At 33.2% G+C, this 18,959-nt stretch overlaps 4 protein-coding genes and 1 non-coding gene across 6 annotated transcripts; all 5 read right to left on the bottom strand.

Moving 5' to 3' along the window:
• Positions 1–2,953: 2,953 nt before the first annotated feature.
• LOC106439134 (transcriptional regulator TAC1-like) lies at positions 2,954–3,850 on the bottom strand. The gene has a single exon (XM_013880507.3). It carries the CDS (start codon positions 3,587–3,589, stop codon positions 3,179–3,181), a length of 411 nt encoding a protein of 136 aa, XP_013735961.2. The 5' UTR covers positions 3,590–3,850; the 3' UTR covers positions 2,954–3,178.
• A 7,680-nt stretch (positions 3,851–11,530) lies between these two features.
• Positions 11,531–11,667, bottom strand: LOC125578824. Its single transcript, XR_007316905.1, has one exon. It is a non-coding gene; the product is annotated as a U11 spliceosomal RNA (small nuclear RNA).
• Positions 11,668–12,428: 761 nt separating this feature from the next.
• On the bottom strand, positions 12,429–13,646 carry LOC106439137. The gene is made up of 5 exons (XM_048739996.1): positions 13,464–13,646; positions 13,102–13,216; positions 12,935–13,024; positions 12,741–12,839; positions 12,429–12,648 (listed from the first exon to the last, which is right to left on the bottom strand). The coding sequence occupies exons 1-5, from the start codon at positions 13,529–13,531 to the stop codon at positions 12,547–12,549; spliced, it is 474 nt and encodes a 157-aa protein (XP_048595953.1). The 5' UTR covers positions 13,532–13,646; the 3' UTR covers positions 12,429–12,546.
• A 146-nt stretch (positions 13,647–13,792) lies between these two features.
• On the bottom strand, positions 13,793–15,338 carry LOC125577894 (putative nuclease HARBI1). Its single transcript, XM_048739993.1, has one exon. The coding sequence runs from the start codon at positions 15,183–15,185 to the stop codon at positions 13,917–13,919; it is 1,269 nt and encodes a 422-aa protein (XP_048595950.1). The 5' UTR covers positions 15,186–15,338; the 3' UTR covers positions 13,793–13,916.
• Positions 15,339–15,878: 540 nt separating this feature from the next.
• Positions 15,879–18,763, bottom strand: LOC125577893 (glutathione S-transferase T3-like). Of its 2 annotated transcripts, XM_048739992.1 has the most exons (5): positions 18,432–18,763; positions 17,901–18,095; positions 17,672–17,809; positions 17,481–17,570; positions 15,879–16,141 (listed from the first exon to the last, which is right to left on the bottom strand). In XM_048739992.1, the coding sequence occupies exons 2-4, from the start codon at positions 18,093–18,095 to the stop codon at positions 17,490–17,492; spliced, it is 414 nt and encodes a 137-aa protein (XP_048595949.1). In that variant the 5' UTR covers positions 18,432–18,763; the 3' UTR covers positions 15,879–16,141; positions 17,481–17,489. The 2 variants fall into 2 exon arrangements, with proteins under 2 accessions (XP_048595949.1, XP_048595948.1); XM_048739991.1 differs by having other exon boundaries at positions 15,879–17,570.
• Between the last annotated feature and the right edge of the window lie 196 nt (positions 18,764–18,959).

The following is an 18,959-nucleotide window of genomic DNA, read 5'->3' as shown; positions in this document are numbered from 1 at the left end:
ATAGAACAACTTAACATTAGCAAAATTTATAATACATGTATAAAATTAAAAAATTTCTATATATAATAATATATTATCTAAAATGAATAAAAGTAAAAAAAATCTAAAAAGAAATCAAGTTTTTAAAAGCGGGTTAGAATTTAGCATAAATTAAAGAGGAAATGACATGTTTACCAGTTTCATGGTACTATTTTTCATTTTTACCATCACTAATGAGACATTTTCAAAAATATCTTCTTCATTAAGTGGTAAAAGACTCTTATGCCCTTATTATTTATATATATAATAAATCATTATTTAAATGAAAAAGAAAAAAAAATAAAAAAAATAAAAAAAGAAAAAAATAATTTTTTTTTATGTTTTCGAATTATACTTTTTCAAATTCGAACTTTTTTATAAATTTTTTTTTTGAATTTTTTTTCGAATTTTTTTTTCAAATTTCTTTTTGAAAAACCAAAATTATGTTTGAAACTATTTTTTTTAATTTTTTTATATATTTTTTAAGTATTTATATATTTATTAAAATCATAAATTCCACATTCCAAAAATCCTACTCCAGCCCTCAACTCTAAACCCTAAGTCTAGATTATTTAACCCTCAGGATATTATCCTTCATTAAAAGTAAAGGTAAAAATGGTTAGTGTAAACATGAAAACTGGTACTATGAATGTGGTATTTGTGACAATTTCCCTAAATTAAATACAAAATAATTTTCAAATATGTTGTTTCATGCATATATTAATTTGTTTAATAACTACATACAAATACAATAAGATAAATCTATAATAAAAAGCAACAAATACATATGACGATTTTAAAGAATTGTGTAACTACAACCTATAAACTATTAAATTATTTATCTGAAATAGTTATATATACATTTAAATATATGATTAATTTTAAAAAATGTATACTACTAATGATCTAAAATAAATATCTACGTATATAAAACTGAAAACAAACACCTAAGGGAGTTACATAAATGTAATGTAAAAATATTATTAGAGTAGAATAAAGTCAATTTTTAGTAATACTACAGAGGATAAGAGAAAATAAGTTATATTGATCAAATAACAGTGATACAACGCATAGGAATAAAAGTTTTTTGTTGTAAGAGTAAGCTGAATGTAAAAAAATCTCTTAGAATTTTGAGTATAATTTTATAGTAGATAGTTTTATTTATCTTCTGGAATTATGAAACATTTATGTATATTTTTATATATTAAAATATTTCATTATCAGACATGATTTTTCTGTCTATTGGTTAAGTATTTTTCCTATGTCAAATTATAACCGATAAAAATAATATAAATGTCAAACTTTGAAATCATTATTTTGTTGTAATGAATAAATATACAATCATATTTTTAACTATATGTATGTTTCTTTCGTACTTGCCATCTAACATCTTAACATTTTTTTTTGTCAACCCATCTAACATCTTAACATAATCGGTGAAATAATCTTTTTGCTACGTTGACAAAAAATATTTTTGCTACAAAATCAGAAAGTCCGTCAAAGCTTTGGTATTAATTGTTCTTATGATAGATAATTTGTATGAAAATGTACTTGCATATCCTGAATTCACCACCATATCCTTTTAGACTGATTGTGTTGATTGATAAAGCTTGCCCTTCATTTAAAAGTTGCTTATGTTTCTGCAAAACTTTATTCTCAATAAATACATGCAATCTTGTACCCTTAATTTATTTAAAAAAATAGCATGGATTAGTATTTTCTAATATCATGAAGAAACATTAACACATTATGAAAAAAGTAGACGGAAAATAAAATGAGTATTTGACTGATTAACCAAAGCGTCATTAGAATAGTCTCATACATATGTACTACCATGTTTAAAGAAATTCTTTTAAATTTGATTATTTTACTTAACATAACATGTGTTATATTTAAATTAATGGTTAAACAAAATTATGGTATATGTTTGGCATATTCTCCTTTACAAAGAGGATATCTCGTATGGGTGCGATTATTTCGGTAATCAGAAACTATAGGAAGTGTAATTCTTAAAAACAATATAAAAATCAAATATCACATTTAACGTAGTTATCAATCAATCAAATATTACTATTGTAAAAATATTTTAATCATACAACAAAATATATCGTGTATCATACTTTAGTTTGAAAGCAAACCCTATACCCTAAAAATTAAACCCTGCATGTTTTTCAAACTTTAACCCTAAATATATAATATAATAGTAAATTATAGTATTAAGAAATTGTGATAATATAAAATTTGAAAAACAACTGAATTAGTTCGAATTAAAACTTTATATCCAAACCATAAATGTAGCATAAACCCTAAATAATACCAAATACTATGAATATGTTTAGAATATTTATCAAAATTTATAATATGATTTCAAACAAGAATTCGAAAGCATAATAATCTAGCAAGTTTTGATTAGGAGAACAACATGATTTAAAATGAACCGATATTGAACTTGTGATAATTAAAACTAGTCTAGTTAAGCTAATCTTGTATAAACCATGTAAGCAAGTTTCTGTAGCCGGCTGTTATATGGAATTAAATCATATTTGACTCATCATATATGTCATCTTAGATATGTTACATTTTCACCTAATCTTGTTCTCAATTAATAATATGATAAGTTTTTGTTTATATTTTTCCGTAGCAAAGAGTTTTATATCAAAAGACAAAAATCACTACGCTGGTATTTGTAGTATATAGTTCGATCATTTTGTTGTGGGATAGATCTGATCTTTTTCAGCGAAACTAATATTTGTGACATACAATTTAAAGATTAAAGATGTAGTATATCTCAATGATTGATCACAAAACATGCATAAGAGCATGTTTATTGCAGGTCTCTTAGATTAGTATTTTTAATTAGCGTAATATAAGATACAGTCTTTTAGTTTTTAACTAAAAACACTAATAGACATCTTTTAAATAAGAAATATAATAAAAAGCTAAGAGATCGTATCTTATATTAAGATACTACGTTAATAACCCCAATCTAAGAAACATGCAATAAACATCCTCTAACTAGATAACGCCCAAAACTATCTTACCTTGACATATAATGAACTCCTCATATGCTCCCAAGCTTACATATACATATATCAACCCCGGAAACCATATAATAATCCAAAAAGGTATTACATAAATATTGATGTAGTGGTTGATGATCTCATAAGCCAAGACGTAGCTCCAAATCGATTTCATCTCCTTCAACGACCACGTTTTCACTCCTTGTAACCATCGAACCGATTCGTAAGCTCAAGTTCGTGGTCGCCCTCAACACGACGGATTCAACTTGCTCGTAGCCTCCACGATCAGATGATGCCACGTGGAAACATCTTCGAGCACTGGAGAGTGCTACGTCAGCGTCGTTTTGCTGCTTGGCCACCTTGTTGAGACGGTCACGTCTATGGATGTTCATGTGACCACCCAAAGCTTGTGCGTTCGTGAAACCTCTTTTGCAGAAAGTGCACTCGTACATTCGTCTCGTCACGGTGGACGATGAAGTAAGATGATGAAGAACGGCCCCGGTTTCTGTTGATGTGGACGACGATGATCTATCACACTCCATATTTTGCATATGTTGCTTCAATCGGTAGAGAGATATTTCTGAAGAAATGTTGAAACCCTAAAGCTAGGATCTTGAGGCAAGTTTAAAGATGAAAGAGCAGTCAAATGTGTTGGGTACATATAAAGATGGTTTTTTATATATAGAGATAATTATACTTTTGGTGTTGTATTTTTATGTTTGGTAGACATGATTTGGCTTTTCCTATCATGGTATATTAATGTACAGTATCCAAAAATGTATATATCAGTTTTAACGATTTCTTTTCGTAACTATTACCGTATATGGTTGTTTTCCTCACATGCAAATATTATTAGCAAGATTATATAACGTATCCTATGATAGATTATTAACATGCCAATAGTAGCAAGTTTATATAGCTAATTCCAAGAAGCAAAGCAATGTGATAGCATTAGCAATGTGATTAGCCAGATCGGACTCAGCTCGAGCGAGGGTGTGTAGCCAGTTAAAAGGCGACACATTAGATTAGAACACCTGGACCGCATCCCAAAATCAGTTTGCCTAATACAACAGAAGTGACCATTGCAACACTTCCAGGTGAATAAGACTATCAGTGTTCAATGAATTATGGTACTCCATATAATTCTCTAGTAAATCACTAATCACAAAAAAAAAAATTTGTTACTTGTTATCTTCAGTCTTCTTGTTAGCAAACCAAATATTTACCTATTTACCGAAAAAAAACAATATTTACTTTCGCCTCTACTAGGTTTGTTTACAATACTCGTATAAAAAATTACGAGCATGAAAGCAATAGACATAACGAAAGATTTGATTAGAAATCACATAAAACCTAAATAAGTCAATCCTCAGATTAATCCAAATAGCTGGAATCCAAATAAACCTCAACTAAACTCTTCAATTAGTCCGCATAGTTACGAAAAGATGACAATTAAAAGGCAAGGGAGTGGTTTGAAATCAGTCGTATTTGTTTTTTATTTATAAACATTCCTTTTGTGTTTGTCTTGTAATAGTCCAACGTTTTATAGCAATTTCATCGGTACAAGTCCAAATATGAATTTAAGACAGACTACTTTTTTTACTACAAAAAAATCACTAGGATTGATTTACAAAAAGGAAACGTGTATAGGGATTGAAACGCGTTATGATACTTCTAAAATATATCAAAGATATAAAAATGTTACAGAATTATGGAATACATGGCAGTTCTTTATCTTTGATTATTAAGCCTTCTAGGCAAAAAGTTCTAAAAATAATGAGAACTATCAAAACAAAAGTAGAAAATAGATACATCAGTAAGGATCCAAAGTAAACTAATACACATCTATTTTGCGTATGAATGACTAAAGATTTTTCATATAAAAATTCCATATTTATTTTTGGATTAATTAGTTGAATCTCAAAAAAGATAATCTTCGTATTATCCAAAAACACTGTGGTTCAGACTGAATTGAGAATGATTGTCACTCTATTTTTAATACTCTAGTAGGAGTTACCGACAAAACAAACCATGTTTCTTAATTGGACAGCTAGGCAAAAAATAAGCTGGACACAAGTCATTTGATAGCAACTCGGGTACTTTGATTCGCTTAATTACTACCCCAGACCCGGATTCAAATTCCGGCTGGTGCATACTAATTATATTTCTTTTTTTTTTCCTTTGATACTATCATACTGAGATTTTAATTTTACATTTTTACCAAGAGTACACGTTAAAAACGATAGAATTTGCACTTTTTGTTTATCCTAAAGGTGGCTTCATTTAACTATATACTTCTTGCTCATTCAGCCACTTATCATCTGTTTGAGGCTAGTGAGTTATACATTATCAACAAAATCAAAATATAGGTGGAAATTTTGGCTAAAGGGTTCGAATACAAAGCACAAAGACAATATACATACTTTGACTTCTCTCTAAGTTTTAAGTATGTCTCATCCGCCTGCCACAAGAGCTAAACCATTTTTTTTGCCAGACAACGATGTAATCATCTGTCTAGTTCAGAAGGTTTTAAAAGGACTACTCGTAGTTTGGACCACTGAATCTAGCAAGATAATTAGTGAAATTATCAAGAAGAGAAGGAAAATCCTTCCTAGGGCGAATGGCCATAGGAAGGACCGGGTCCATTTAACTTAATGGGCACAAAGCCTGAGCAGTAGCATAATCTGAATGGACATGTTGTCTAGTGATGGTGTTTAACCATATGGGCACATGGCTTTATAGGAACATAGGCTTAATGGACTTATTGTCTTGTGTGGTGTTGTTTTTTCTTTTCAGGTGAGTTTGAAGAAATACAAGAATAGTTCTCAGTGTGGTGTTGTGTTTTTGGATTACTGGATTTTCATTATGTTATTTTCTTAAAGACTTGATAACTCTGTTTAAAGAGTTTCTATTTGTTTTAATACGGTTTTATAAGATTTTTTATTCAATCCTTACCACATTGATCTTTTAATTATCTTTTCAGGTAAAGACAATGTGATTTATATGTCATCTTTGTCAAGTAAAAGACGGATGTGACAGCTGTCCTCGAAACTCACTATTATGAAAACACACAAAATAAAAACTGATTCCAAATTAAGTAGACATAATATCCCAAAAGGACATTCAAAAGAGTTATTCATAAATTAACAATCCATGTTAAATTAACAATTATATATATAAAAATATTATATATATATTGAAGTAGAGACAATTAGCTGTATATACACAAATGAGACTCATATTAGTGAACTACATATCGATTGACACTAAGGGTCTGGCTCATACCATTTTGCACATGAGGAGACTATTATATTTCGGTGTGATGTTGAAAGCTCCAGTTCTGTACACTGACATGTCAGGCGAAGAGAGAGGCGTTCGAGGTTATAGGTTGCCAGCTGAATGGCTTCAGCTCCACTCATTTTATCTTTTTTTTTTCCCATCAAAGGTATTTAATATTATGAAAGACACGGGCCAAGCCCAGTACAATATTACAACAAAAGCCCAACAACTAAAGGGTCACCCAAATTTTCTCTAATGGGCAAAGACCTACGGGCCCATCTCAAGAAAACCCTAGTGCACACGCGGAAATGCAAACGGCCGCCGAACTCATCCCACTTTTGGCCGCTTGTACACGTGTCACCATCCTCCTCCGCGAGGGAACACGTGTCACAAGGCCAGAGCCAAAACCACCACGACTCGTCGGCGCCGGGGATCCAACCACCGGACCACACGGCCAATCCGGAGCACCATCGCTCCGTTCCTCTTTACTTTCACCCAACATTGGGCCACTCAAGCCGGAAAGGCTCAATCGCCGTAGCGAGAGCTTCTCCATCATCATTAACCACCGGGACCCGCCAGAGGAATCACATGCATCCTCATTCTTTCCGCCGGAGCTCAACCATCTCCTCCGACGAACACACCAATACCCAGACACAAACAAAAAAACCCGACCGAAGAAAAAGGAAGGAAACTAAACCCTAAAGATTAAGGGCCACAAGCCGGCGACGCAAGGTTGAAGAAGCCTTCACCCCCCGGAGACTAGATCCGATGACGGCGGACCTGAAGGAGCTTCCCCGCCACGGAGACAAAAGACCGGCGACGACGGATCTGCGATAGCCTCCGCCTCCCGGAGATAATATTCCGACAACTAAGGTCTTCTCCGCGTCTTCTATTCAGCCACCGCGTCGTTACTCCAGGGCCAGCACCGAAGCGGTTGGTGGCAAACCAGAGCTCGGACAGGCGGGAACCGGCAAGAAACGAGGAGAAGACCGGATCCTGGTTATTTTATCTGAAGGAAACACTAGCTCCGGCGGCGGCACGGACGCTCACGCGCCGGCCAACCGCCGAGCCCCTCTAAGTTTTTTATTTTCTCTCTTGACGCTTCTCCCTTTTGCTCCACTCATTTTATCTCATCTCCGTTCTTTTTTTTTCTAATCTTTCTCTCTTTCGTTTTTTTTCTTCTCATCGTTTCTTTAATTTTTATTTCTTTTCCCTATTCACTTTATCACTCTCTCAAATATTTTTATTGATTCTTCATTTTTTCATAATACACAAAATTTTAGATGTTAATTTTCTTAAAATTCAGTGAAATCCAAAGATGATTAAACACCAAATCTAGATAAAACCAGAATTTCATGACAATGATTCCACTCATGGTGAAGGTCAGTAATTTTCTTATGTTTGAGTTTGTTGTGAATCATAGTTAGAACACATGTATTATCATATATTTATAGAAATGTGGTAAAGGTACTAAATTTCTTTAACATTATATAGTACTCCCTCCGTTTCTAAATGATCTATGTTTTAGAAAAATATTTTGTTTTTAAAAGATCCATATTTTACATTTTCAATGTACGTAATAATGGAAAATTGTAAATTTCAAAAACATTAATTGTGTTTACTGAATTTTGATTGGTTAAAAATCATAGAAAATAGCTAAACACAGAAAATCATACATTTATTATCAAAATTTTAAGTGTTTTCTTAATAAGTGTGAAAATTCTAAAATATAGATTATTTAGGAAGAGAGGGAGTATTTGTTAAGATACTTATTTGATTATCAAGTTAAGTGTTTTTGTAACGTGTTAAACAAATCAATAACATAATAACAATCTTTATAATTTAGTATTAGTTATTAATCTAATATATTATTTATCTTGTAATAGATAAGTTAGTTAGTAAAATTTAAATTAACGAGTAAAACATCAAAGTTAACATGCAATAATCGTTACTCTAGGTTGTTAATATTCGATATATCATTTAAAAAACAAGTTGTTAACATATGTATTAATTGTTACTTTTCATGTAACACGTATAATAAACATACATATTAACATAGATATAATATTTTGTTTTACACAGTAACATATATATTGGCTGTTAATTCTCATGTTGTTTCCATCAGAACATAAAATATATTGGATGTAGTAATTGATTATCAGTTCTCCATCAATGTAACACGTTAAACTTTATTATAGGTTCTTAACAGTTTTAAAAGTGAAGATTTAAATATTATATTTTAAAATCAGTTGATACCAAATTCAAATTACTAATATGATTTATTTGCCTAATGTTTGCGTTTTTTCAGAAAAAAAATAGAAGAGTTCAATCAATTGGTTTATTTGTTGGATAAAGATATGATTTGTTAATTCCCTAGACTGACACTTAAAAAAAAGTGCATATGAGTTAAGTTATAGGCTAGAGGGATAAAATTGGAAACAAAATTATTTTTGTTACCATTATGGTAAATCGCTAATTATAATCATGTTTGTGTCTATACACTCTAATTATTTCATTAAAGTATATTATTACTTTAGGAGTTGATTATAGGCTAGAAGAATAAAATTGGAAACGAAATTATTTTGGTCACCATTATGGTAGATGGCTAATTATAATCATGTTTGTGTCTATACACTCTAATTATTTCATTAAAGTATATTATTACTTTAGGAGTTGATTATAGGCTAGAAGGATAAAATTGGAAACAAAATTATTTTGGTCACCATTATGGTAGATCGCTAATTATGGTCATGTCTGTGTCTATACACACGCCAATTATTTCAATTAAGTATATTACTACTTAAGTATGTATTATTATGCCGTATTATGCTTTCATTAAGTCCATCTATTCTATTAAAAGAGAAGCAATATTGAAAAATCTACTTAAACAAGGTTACTACACCCTTTCATTTAACTAATAGTATATTGGTATACCTATTATTTCTTCTATCTATACTATTAAAAGAGAATGAGTCTTAAAAAATCTATTTAAATAAGGTTTTTTGACCTATAAATTAGCTAATTATTTTCTGGTCTTACCTAATATTTTATTAAGAATACAAAGTAACATGAGATACATATCAAATTTAGTGGATTAGTCAATCCCCTTATTTATTATACAACATCATTCGGTAAATTAAAAACATTACATTATACCATATATTTAGAAACGGGACCAATCTCTAAACCTTTCTCATTAATCTCATAATAAAAATGTGACCGTTTTCACCCAGTAAATTTCTACGTAGTCATGTATGATGTATTTGCCAATCTAGATCTCTTTCATCAATTTATAAGAGCATCAACATATTTACGTAACCATGTATTTCATATATCATAAGTACATGGACACATTAAGATATTTTTCGTCCATATGGCTAATTATCCTAAACCAAACCCTATAACTCAATCTATAGACCAATATTTTAGTGATAAATCCTTAAACTAATCTATTAAGATTTATATGATGACTTATTAAGGTGTCACGGACTAGAATTTTGAATTAGTATGATACATGATTTTGGAAATATAATTAGTTTAGATATTATGCTAAATTTGACTAAACTCACGTGATTAATATTTTTAAAAACGAATATACTTTTCTAGATACTAAATTTTTAATCACTTATCTATATTGCTAAAAATGATTATGCTTTTGTAGATACTAAAACCGGATCCAAAAAAATAAAAAATTATTCACCTCATTCATGTGATACATTTATTCTCCAAAACAAAAATTGTATCATCTATCGTTATGGTTGTTATACAATAACGTTATACACCATACCTTATGTTCAATAATGGACCTATAACATTTAGATATCAATTATTAAAATGAGTTGGCATATATTATACATCATATTATACCATGTCATTTAACATTATATAGTTTTAAATATTTACAAAACCAAATTTGATAAAAAAAAACTTTAGCAAACTATCTGTTAAAAATAAAATTATATATTACTTTAATTAAAATTGTATAAGAAGTATTTATAATAGAATTTGATATTTAAGATAAGTTTAAAAGCTATTAAAAATCCTACAAATATATCCTATTAAACTAGCCAAAAATCAATAAAAAAATCTTAAATCTCACCAACACAACAAATTTTACTCTTATGAAATGCAGATAAAATATAATAAGAGAGAGTAAACATGGGCAATCGGGTCTTCGGATCCGGATGCTTCGGTCCTAAACATTTGAACATAACTAACTATTTGAAATTCTTTTTTTTCGGATTAGGGTCGGTTCCTTTCAGGTGTGGCTTGGTTCGGGTTCATAATTCAAATATCTGTAAAAAATATAATTTTTGGAAACATAACATGTCTAAATTGGTTCAGGTATTTTAGACCCAAAAAGACTCGAAGTACTCGAAAACATTGAAAAAATACATAACACACAAAAAAATACTCGAAAAGCCAAACAAATACCTTAAAATATTCAATTACCCAAAAGATACAAAATTTTACCCGTAATCTAACCGAAGAAAACAAAAATAGCCAAAACTTTACCGACCCAAAATTTATTTTAAATTTTTTTTAATTTTACCTTGAACCCCAAACTATAACCAAAGACCTTATTTGTAGCCAAAACATATCCGAAATATCCAAAAATACCTAATATACACAAAATATTTCTGGTACTGTACATATCCGATCTGGTCTCGGATAGGATCCGAACTCAAACATAGACCCGCATGTCCAAAAAAATAATGGATAGGTACTTTGTCATGGACTCGGACCTCAACTGCATATGTATTTTGGGTCGGTTTTGGTTTGATTTTTCAGCTTCGGTAAAATGCACAGGCCTAAGAAAAAGTTACATAATAATGTATATACAAATCTCAAATAAACTAATACATAAATTATATAATTTTTTTAAAAAACTATTCTTCGATATAATAGAATTTTGCAACATAATAATAATGTACAGCCTCAAAATATTAATTCATTTTTAACTTTGTTTATAATTCAAAAACTCGCGCTTTTTAAGCGCGGGTCAAAATCTAGTTTAACTTTATATTTTGTAATGATAAGCATATCAAAACAAAAATTAAACTTTATTTAATCCAACTCAAATATGTATTAGGTGTTTCTGCTTAAAGATGCAAAAAATAATATTAAATTCAAAGTAATTTGAAAACGTATATAAGTTCGTCAATAGCGCTCCAAGTAAAAAAAAAATTCCAACAATTTGTAATAAAAAGAATTGGAGGGTCGGCCGAGCGAGCCAACCCTAAGGGGGTTTCCAGAAATAATGTCGGCCATATGTCTTGATTGTGCCATACAGCACTCACCCTTTTAATCTTAGGCTGAGCGTGGCATAAATAGCCATCCGACCCTTTTTAATTTTTCAGTGTCCAGGCCCATCTCATATATATAAAAGCACTTCTCTGCCTCTTCTCTCTCGTACTCACGATGTGGGACAAAACTAACATAACCAACGATATTCTAGTTCTTTTTATAAGTTCACAATTTTTTTCTTTTAAACGTTCGAAATGGAAATAGTCTTACTTTGATCATATTATTAACAAAGTAAATGTGTTCTTTTTATCACAGATGCCACATGATTTCCATTTTCACATTAGTAAACAACAATATTCTAGTTCTTTTTATAATTTCACAGTTTTTTTTTAACGTTCGAAATGGGAATTGTCTTACTTTGATCACATCATTAACAAAGTAAATGTGTTCTTTTTATCACAAATGAATATACAACTTCCAAATCATTTTCATTTTCACATTAGTAACATACATTCTTGCCGATGTAAACGTTTGAAAAGAGCTGGGTTCACCATGATATCCCCTGCAATCGAAAAGATAGAAATATGATAACGAAGAGTTAGAATCGATGCATAGGCTTTCAACATCATCTCAGCTTCTCTTCTCCACTCAACAGGAATATCTCTAACCATTCAAATCTACCAAGAGACTAAAAGCCATGCCAGTTCTTTATATGCCATTACTCGAGCTACATTATTTGTTAATTTATATGCCATTACTTTAGTTGATTTGAATTTGCAAGATCTTGTAATCGTTCTCCATTGCTGCATGCAGCATGGTTCAAGTTTTGGCAAATGAAAACTCCAAGAATTCCCAATAATCAAATCAAGTAAAAGATACTAATATGATATCATGAGCCAATCTAAGAATCACACAACAAAAAGAAAACCAAAGTGCTAAGAAACGATTTTGTCCGAACAAAAGTTATAAAAAAAAAGAGATACTAAGCAGCTTTGGGCTTAGGAGTCCTCTTCAGATTCCTCTTAGTGGGTGTTGAGTTCTTCATTCCAATAAAGAAGAGTAATGCTCCAAAGAGTGCAACGCTCTGCAATAACAAAAGGAGTGTTGAATTTATATCTTAATCATTTGTCCAGATTCTTGAAATTAAGACAAGTGGAAAAACAATCCAGGACAGACCTGCAAGAACTCAGTCAACAATGGAGAGAAATGACGCTCCTCAGGTCCGTAGTTGTAGAAATCATACAGAATAGGACTGACAACCACAAGGTAGAAAGCCTAGGAGAAACAGAATAAATGAGATACACAAAGGGTAGAAAGTCTTGAATCACTTATTTGTGAACATGTACGTGATGAAAGAGAGGAAACCTAACCAGAAGATAAGCACCGAAGATGTTTCCGATAACAAAGAGTAAGCCTCCAACTCCTTTCAACGCAACTATAGCAGCAACGACTTGTTTTACCTAAATACAAATCATTCTCCACGTTATAACAAAAAACACACATAGAGCAAAAGAGAGAAAAAAAACATCATAAATACCTCTACGTTAGGCAAAGTTACACCTAATCTAGAAGATAGATGTGACTTGGCCAGATGAAGCTTTGGAGCCAGCTCTGTAGCTGCAGGACCACCATCAACTCCAAAGTCATTGAACCTAACAAAAGTACACAAAGAAAACATATCAATAAGTCACCAAGACCTGAGATTCAACTAATATTTGATAAAATGTATTCAAGCTCCATGTACAAATCAATTATAATATGAGATCCAGATCGAAACATAAGATGGTTTTATTCAGATAAGTATTCGATTTCGAAAAAGCATACAAAGCCTTTCAATTCCAGATTAGATCTAACCAACACAGAGCAACGCGAGAACAGAGGATAAATGATAAAACTTACATTTGCCAAGCGGAGAGGATGAAGAGAGAAGCGAAGAGCACTCTTCCAAGAAACGAGAAGAAACCCATCTCTCTCTCTCTCTCTGTTGCTTAAGGTCAAGCTCCCTCGTAGATTTATCGACGTAGGTTAGAGAGGGAATCTTCTTCTTCGGCGAAAAGTAAGAGCATGAGCATTGGTGAACCCCTCTTTGGGGTTCACCAACATTTTTTATTATTTTTTCGTGGGCCCATGAACAGTTATGAACTTGGATATGCTGTTTTCTGCATTAGTGAACCCGATGAAGGAGTTCATAGGAATAAAATAATAATATTAATTTTTTTTAAAAAAATTTAAAATATTCAGAAAAGATGAATAAAATATTAAAACATATTATTAAAATTATGAAAACATTTTATTCAATACATTAAAAGTACATTACATAAAAGAGAAATTTTTCTAACATACATAACTTATTTATTCATCTTCATCACCGAACTTTTGCCATATATTTTCCATCAAATCAGCTTTCAAACGAGCATGCTTCTCTGGATCTCGAACTTCTCTGCGCATGCCTAACATATCACCGACATGAATGCTTTCTCTCCTTGTCACCCTCGAAGTTCTGCTTGATTCTCCGGACTCGAACTCAGAAGTATCAATTTGAGCGTATCCGTGTCGTTCGTTCTCTACTATCATATTGTGCAATATGACACAAGTTCTCATGATCTTTCCTATCTTCTCCTTGTCCCATTGGAGAGCTGGGTTTTTAACAATTGCAAACCTCGATTGCAATACTCCAAAAGCCCGTTCGACATCTTTTCTGGCGGATTCTTGCTTTTCTGCAAATTTCTCGGCTTTAGGACCTTGAGGAAGTGGGATGGATTGGATAAATGTTGACCAGTTTGGATAAATTCCGTCAGTAAGATAGTAGGCCATACGATAAGTGTGGTTGTTGACCTTGAACTTAACTTTTGGTGCTCGACCATGTAAGATGTCATCAAAAACAGGGGACCGATCAAGAACATTGATATCGTTGAGGGTACCTGGTAAGCCGAAAAATGCGTGCCATATCCAAAGATCTTGTGATGCCACGGCTTCTAAGACAATTGTCGGCTTTCCTGAACCACGTGTGAACTGACCTTTCCAAGCCGTTGGGCAGTTTTTCCACTCCCAATGCATGCAGTCGATGCTGCCTATCATCCCCGGAAACCCCCGTACCTCTCCAACATCGAGTAAGCGTTGAAGATCCTCGGCTGTAGGTTTTCGTAGATACTCATTTCCAAACAATTCTATTATTGCATCCGTGAAATTTGCCAAACACAAACGTGATGTACTGTCACCGAGTCGGAGATATTCGTCATATGTATCTCCCGATTGACCATATGCCAGCATACGTATAGCTGCCGTACACTTTTGAAGTGCAGATAGCCCGTTCCTCCCGTGAGCATTTCGTCTTTGCTGAAAGTATGGAACTTCATTACTTATACGTTCGACAATGCGAAGGAACAATGGCTTGTTCATTCGAAAACGCCTCCTAAACATTTCCGGTGGGTATGTAGGATTTTCTTTGAAATAATCGTTCCATAGTTGATTGTGTCCTTGTTCCCGATCTCTGTCGATATAAGCACGTCTTTTTGGCTTCTTACCTTGGACCTCAACTATTGAGTCGATGTAATTATCAACTACTTCGTCGACCATTTCTTCTATAGCTTCATCAACTTCATCACTTGATGAGGATGACATTGTTGATGTTTTCTTCCTAACATGACAAAAGGGGATTTGTAATTTAATATTTTATTTTAAGAATCCTATTTTATTTTAACTAAAAATCTTTCTAATTATCATAAACCATTTTTTTTAAGAATCCAATTTTTAACTTCAATCCTATTTTATTTTAACTAAAATTCTTTCTAATTTTCATAAACCATTTTTTTTTAAGAATCCTATTTTTGTACTTCAATCATATTATATTTTAACTAAAAATCTTTATAATTTTCTACAACCATATTTTTTTAAGCATCCAATTTTTAACTTCAATCATATTATATTTTAACTAAAATTCTTTCTAATTTTCGTAAACCATTTTTTTTAAAGAATCCAATTTTTTCTTCATCCATATTTTATTCTACAACCATATTTTCTTACCAATCTTGAAGGTAGTTGCTCTTGTTTGTTGTTGAAGGTAGTTGCTCTTGTATGTGTGTTTGTTGGTCACGGACTTCACTCCTTGGTTAGCCATGCGAACTGGTGATTGCTTCCATTGCCACAAGCCAGGTCATTGGCCTTTACGTTGTAGTTTGTTGTAGGTTTTTGTTGTTTGAATTTAGTTGTTGTAGTTTGTTGTATGTTGTACATCCGTGAGCAAGAGAAGAAATAGAAGATCACTTTGAAATAAACAAGACAAACAAGAGCAACACACAGAAGAGAAACAATAGCAAGAGAAGAAATATAAGATCACTTTGATTAAAAAGCAGAGAGTAGAGACATCATTTAAATAGAGAGACATAGAGTTACAACATAGTACATCCGTGAATCAAGTTCAGTACATCCGTGAACCAAGTTCAGAGTTACAACAATAGCAAAATACATAGACATAGTACATGATTGACCTGCAGTGTAGAAAGAAACATAACCCGTGACCTGCAACAACCTAAACTTCCAACCCGTGACCTGCAACACTGTCACCTCCAACCCGTGACCTGCAGAAGAAAAGCTAACATAATCAGTAAAGCAAAGCAAGGAAATACACATCAACTACTCAAGCAAAGCAAGAAAATACACACAATAGACATCAAAGCATTTCAGAGATGAGTTTATTCTTGAGAGCCACTTCATTATCAGAAAGTGTGTCTATGTTTTTGGCTAGCAAACGATCAAGGATCTTTTGTCTGGAAATGGTATTTTTCTCAGCTAGGATGGTATGTATATGATCATAAGCTGCTTCATTTGGCTTCTTGCGTTTAGCAGCTTTGCTAGCCTTAACACCAGGAGGCCTAACCTCTTCCTCCTCACGCACCGCCTCCGCACCACCTTCCTTCCTTTTCTCCTTCGGCTGAGAGTGTGACCTCCACTTCTGATCAAACCGGAGTTCCCTCCAGCAATGTTCAAGCGCAAACTTGAGATGGTAGTCATTGAAATAGATGTCATGCGCAGTCTTCATGACATCATTTTCACTTTGCCCACTCGATTGCTCCTTCAGAGCCGTTTCATGGGAACCCACAAACCTGCAGACCTCTGCATTCACCCTTCCCCACCTCTGCTTACATTGACCCCACTCTCGAGGAAGGGAGCCAATGAGCTGAGGACTAGAATTGAAATACGCCTCAATTCTCTTCCAAAAAGTCCCTAACTTCTGTTCATTACTAACTATCGGATCTTTGCTGGTGTTTAACCAAGCACTGATCAGTACAAGGTCTTCTTTGGTTGTCCACTTTCTCCTTTCCGGTGGTTTAACTAACCCGGGTGAGTTAACTGCAGCCTCAGCAGAGTCAACGTCTATTGGACTACTGCTCTGCGAAGCTAATAGGTTAACAAACCCGGGACCGTGAAGGGAAAAAGGTTCCATGTTTGAGGGTTTTGTGTTCTGGTTTTGGTTTGAGGGTTACCGGTTTTTGTTTTGGTTTTGTGTTAAGATGTATCTGTAAATTTTTAGGGTGGAGTTACTATGTTTTTAAACAAGTTTTTACGTGTGGAAAGAGATAAAATTTAACTAACAATACCAACCAAAATTCATTACAGAACTACTACATAGTAATGAGCAGTCAATAGACATCAAATCAGGCGAAAATACAGGGTATTTTCCGTTTCAAAAGAGAGAAAATTAAACTATCTCTACCAACCTAAGTACAATTCAACATTAATCACAGCAACCAACCAACCAACAATTAATATCTACTTGTACTTCTAGTTCTCGTACTAGTTTAGTTTATGTCTACTTCTAGTTCTACAAATAGTTATACTTTTGTTCTACTTCTACTCCTACGTCTACTTCAATCCACAGATAACAATTACCCTAGATATAGTTTAGCTGACTCTAACCTTTCATTGTCAATCGAAGCAGACCTTCTCGAGGGAATGGACCTGCACAGTGAGGTCATAGACAGCCTCATTGAGTGAATTAACCTGTTCCTGGACATGGCAAAAGTGTAGGAGATTTGTGTTAGTAACTGTAATACAAATACAAGGAAAAAAATTAAAAGCGATGAAAGAGCTCAAAATGTTTTACTAACCTCAAGTCTCTCAAACCGTTTACTAAGAGTGGACACCCCCAGCATCACCTCCTCAGCCTCTTCCACCCGTTTAGTTAGCCTCTCGAGCTCCTCCTGCACACCTATCACCCAAGGCTGACGATAATGGAGCCCATCAGCCTTGGTTTTAACATCAAGAATCATCAGATATACAACTTACAATATAGAACATAAAGATTGATGAGATTATGATAAACAGAGGAGACTTTACCTCGTAGTTTCTGCAGGTGAAGAACCGCTTCCCAGGAAGAGTGTCGTAGTCCTCCTCCCCGCGCACCTCGTTTATGAGTCTCCCACCACACGGACACCTTTTAGGAATACCGTACTCAGAATCCGCCACGAAACTTAACATGTTGATGTGTTCATGTTGCTTCTTTGAATGTCTTCTATCTTCTTCCGGATCCATCTGTCAAATAAATCAAGATTTTGTTAAATAATTACTCGTAAACCACTATCACGATCTGCAACCATAAACCTATCACTCCATTTAACCCATAAAACGAAACCAATCACTCAATTTATAAACCCATCACTCACCCATAAAACGAAACCGTAATTGGATTTCAAATCTCTGCAAAAATAACCCAAAAACAAAAAACAATCACGATCTACAACCCTTGATCGAAACCCATATGACGATTTAGATCCCTAACTCGAAACCCCCAAAAAATTTACAAAATCGAATAATTGCTTCCCACCCCAAAATCGACCCAATAAAGCTATAAACCTACAAGGAACTCACCTACGCTGATGGAGAGAAGAGGACGTCGTCGATTACGTCGAGAAAAACGCCGGGAATCGTCGTCGCACGATAAGTCGCCTCTCACGGTGAAACCCTAGTTTTTCAGAGAAAGGGGAAAATGAGAAGAAACAAGACGTGGCCCGACTTTCCTCCTCGTCAACGCGGAACGCTTGACCAACCAGCGTACGCCGCGTGGCAACATCCGCCCCTTACGGGTTCATGCGCAAGGCCCGTTTCATCAAACTTATCGAATTTTTCTTTTTTTTTTAAACCAACGGGCCTAAGATTTCGAGCCCACGAACCTCTCTTAAACCGCTAATGCGGATGGTCTAATAGTTCCTGGTTTTTGAGTTTATTTATTTTATTTTATATTTAAAACTGTATTTTGGATTTTATTTACGTTAACTCCCAACCAAAAACTGCCTTCTCCAGATCTAATTAATCGGTGTTTTTACTTTTTCCCGACAAACAAACCAATAGGGAGACTATAAAATTCATTACATTACATGTACGATTTTGTCGGTATAG

The sequence above is a fragment of the Brassica napus genome, chromosome A9 (genome assembly GCF_020379485.1).
Source record: "Brassica napus cultivar Da-Ae chromosome A9, Da-Ae, whole genome shotgun sequence".
Lineage (NCBI taxonomy): Eukaryota > Viridiplantae > Streptophyta > Magnoliopsida > Brassicales > Brassicaceae > Brassica > Brassica napus.
This window is presented reverse-complemented; position numbering and strand designations above follow the sequence as displayed.

Coding starts and splice junctions, on each gene's coding strand:
- LOC106439134 (XM_013880507.3), bottom strand. CDS start 3,589: ATGCAAAATATGGAGTGTGATAGATCATCGTCGTCCACATCAACAGAA.
- LOC106439137 (XM_048739996.1), bottom strand. CDS start 13,531: ATGGGTTTCTTCTCGTTTCTTGGAAGAGTGCTCTTCGCTTCTCTCTTC. Junction 13,217..13,463: donor ATCCTCTCCGCTTGGCAAAT/GTAAGTTTTATC, acceptor TACTTTTGTTAG/GTTCAATGACTTTGGAGTTG. Junction 12,649..12,740: donor TGTTGACTGAGTTCTTGCAG/GTCTGTCCTGGA, acceptor TTGTTATTGCAG/AGCGTTGCACTCTTTGGAGC.
- LOC125577894 (XM_048739993.1), bottom strand. CDS start 15,185: ATGTCATCCTCATCAAGTGATGAAGTTGATGAAGCTATAGAAGAAATG.
- LOC125577893 (XM_048739991.1), bottom strand. CDS start 17,007: ATGGAACCTTTTTCCCTTCACGGTCCCGGGTTTGTTAACCTATTAGCT.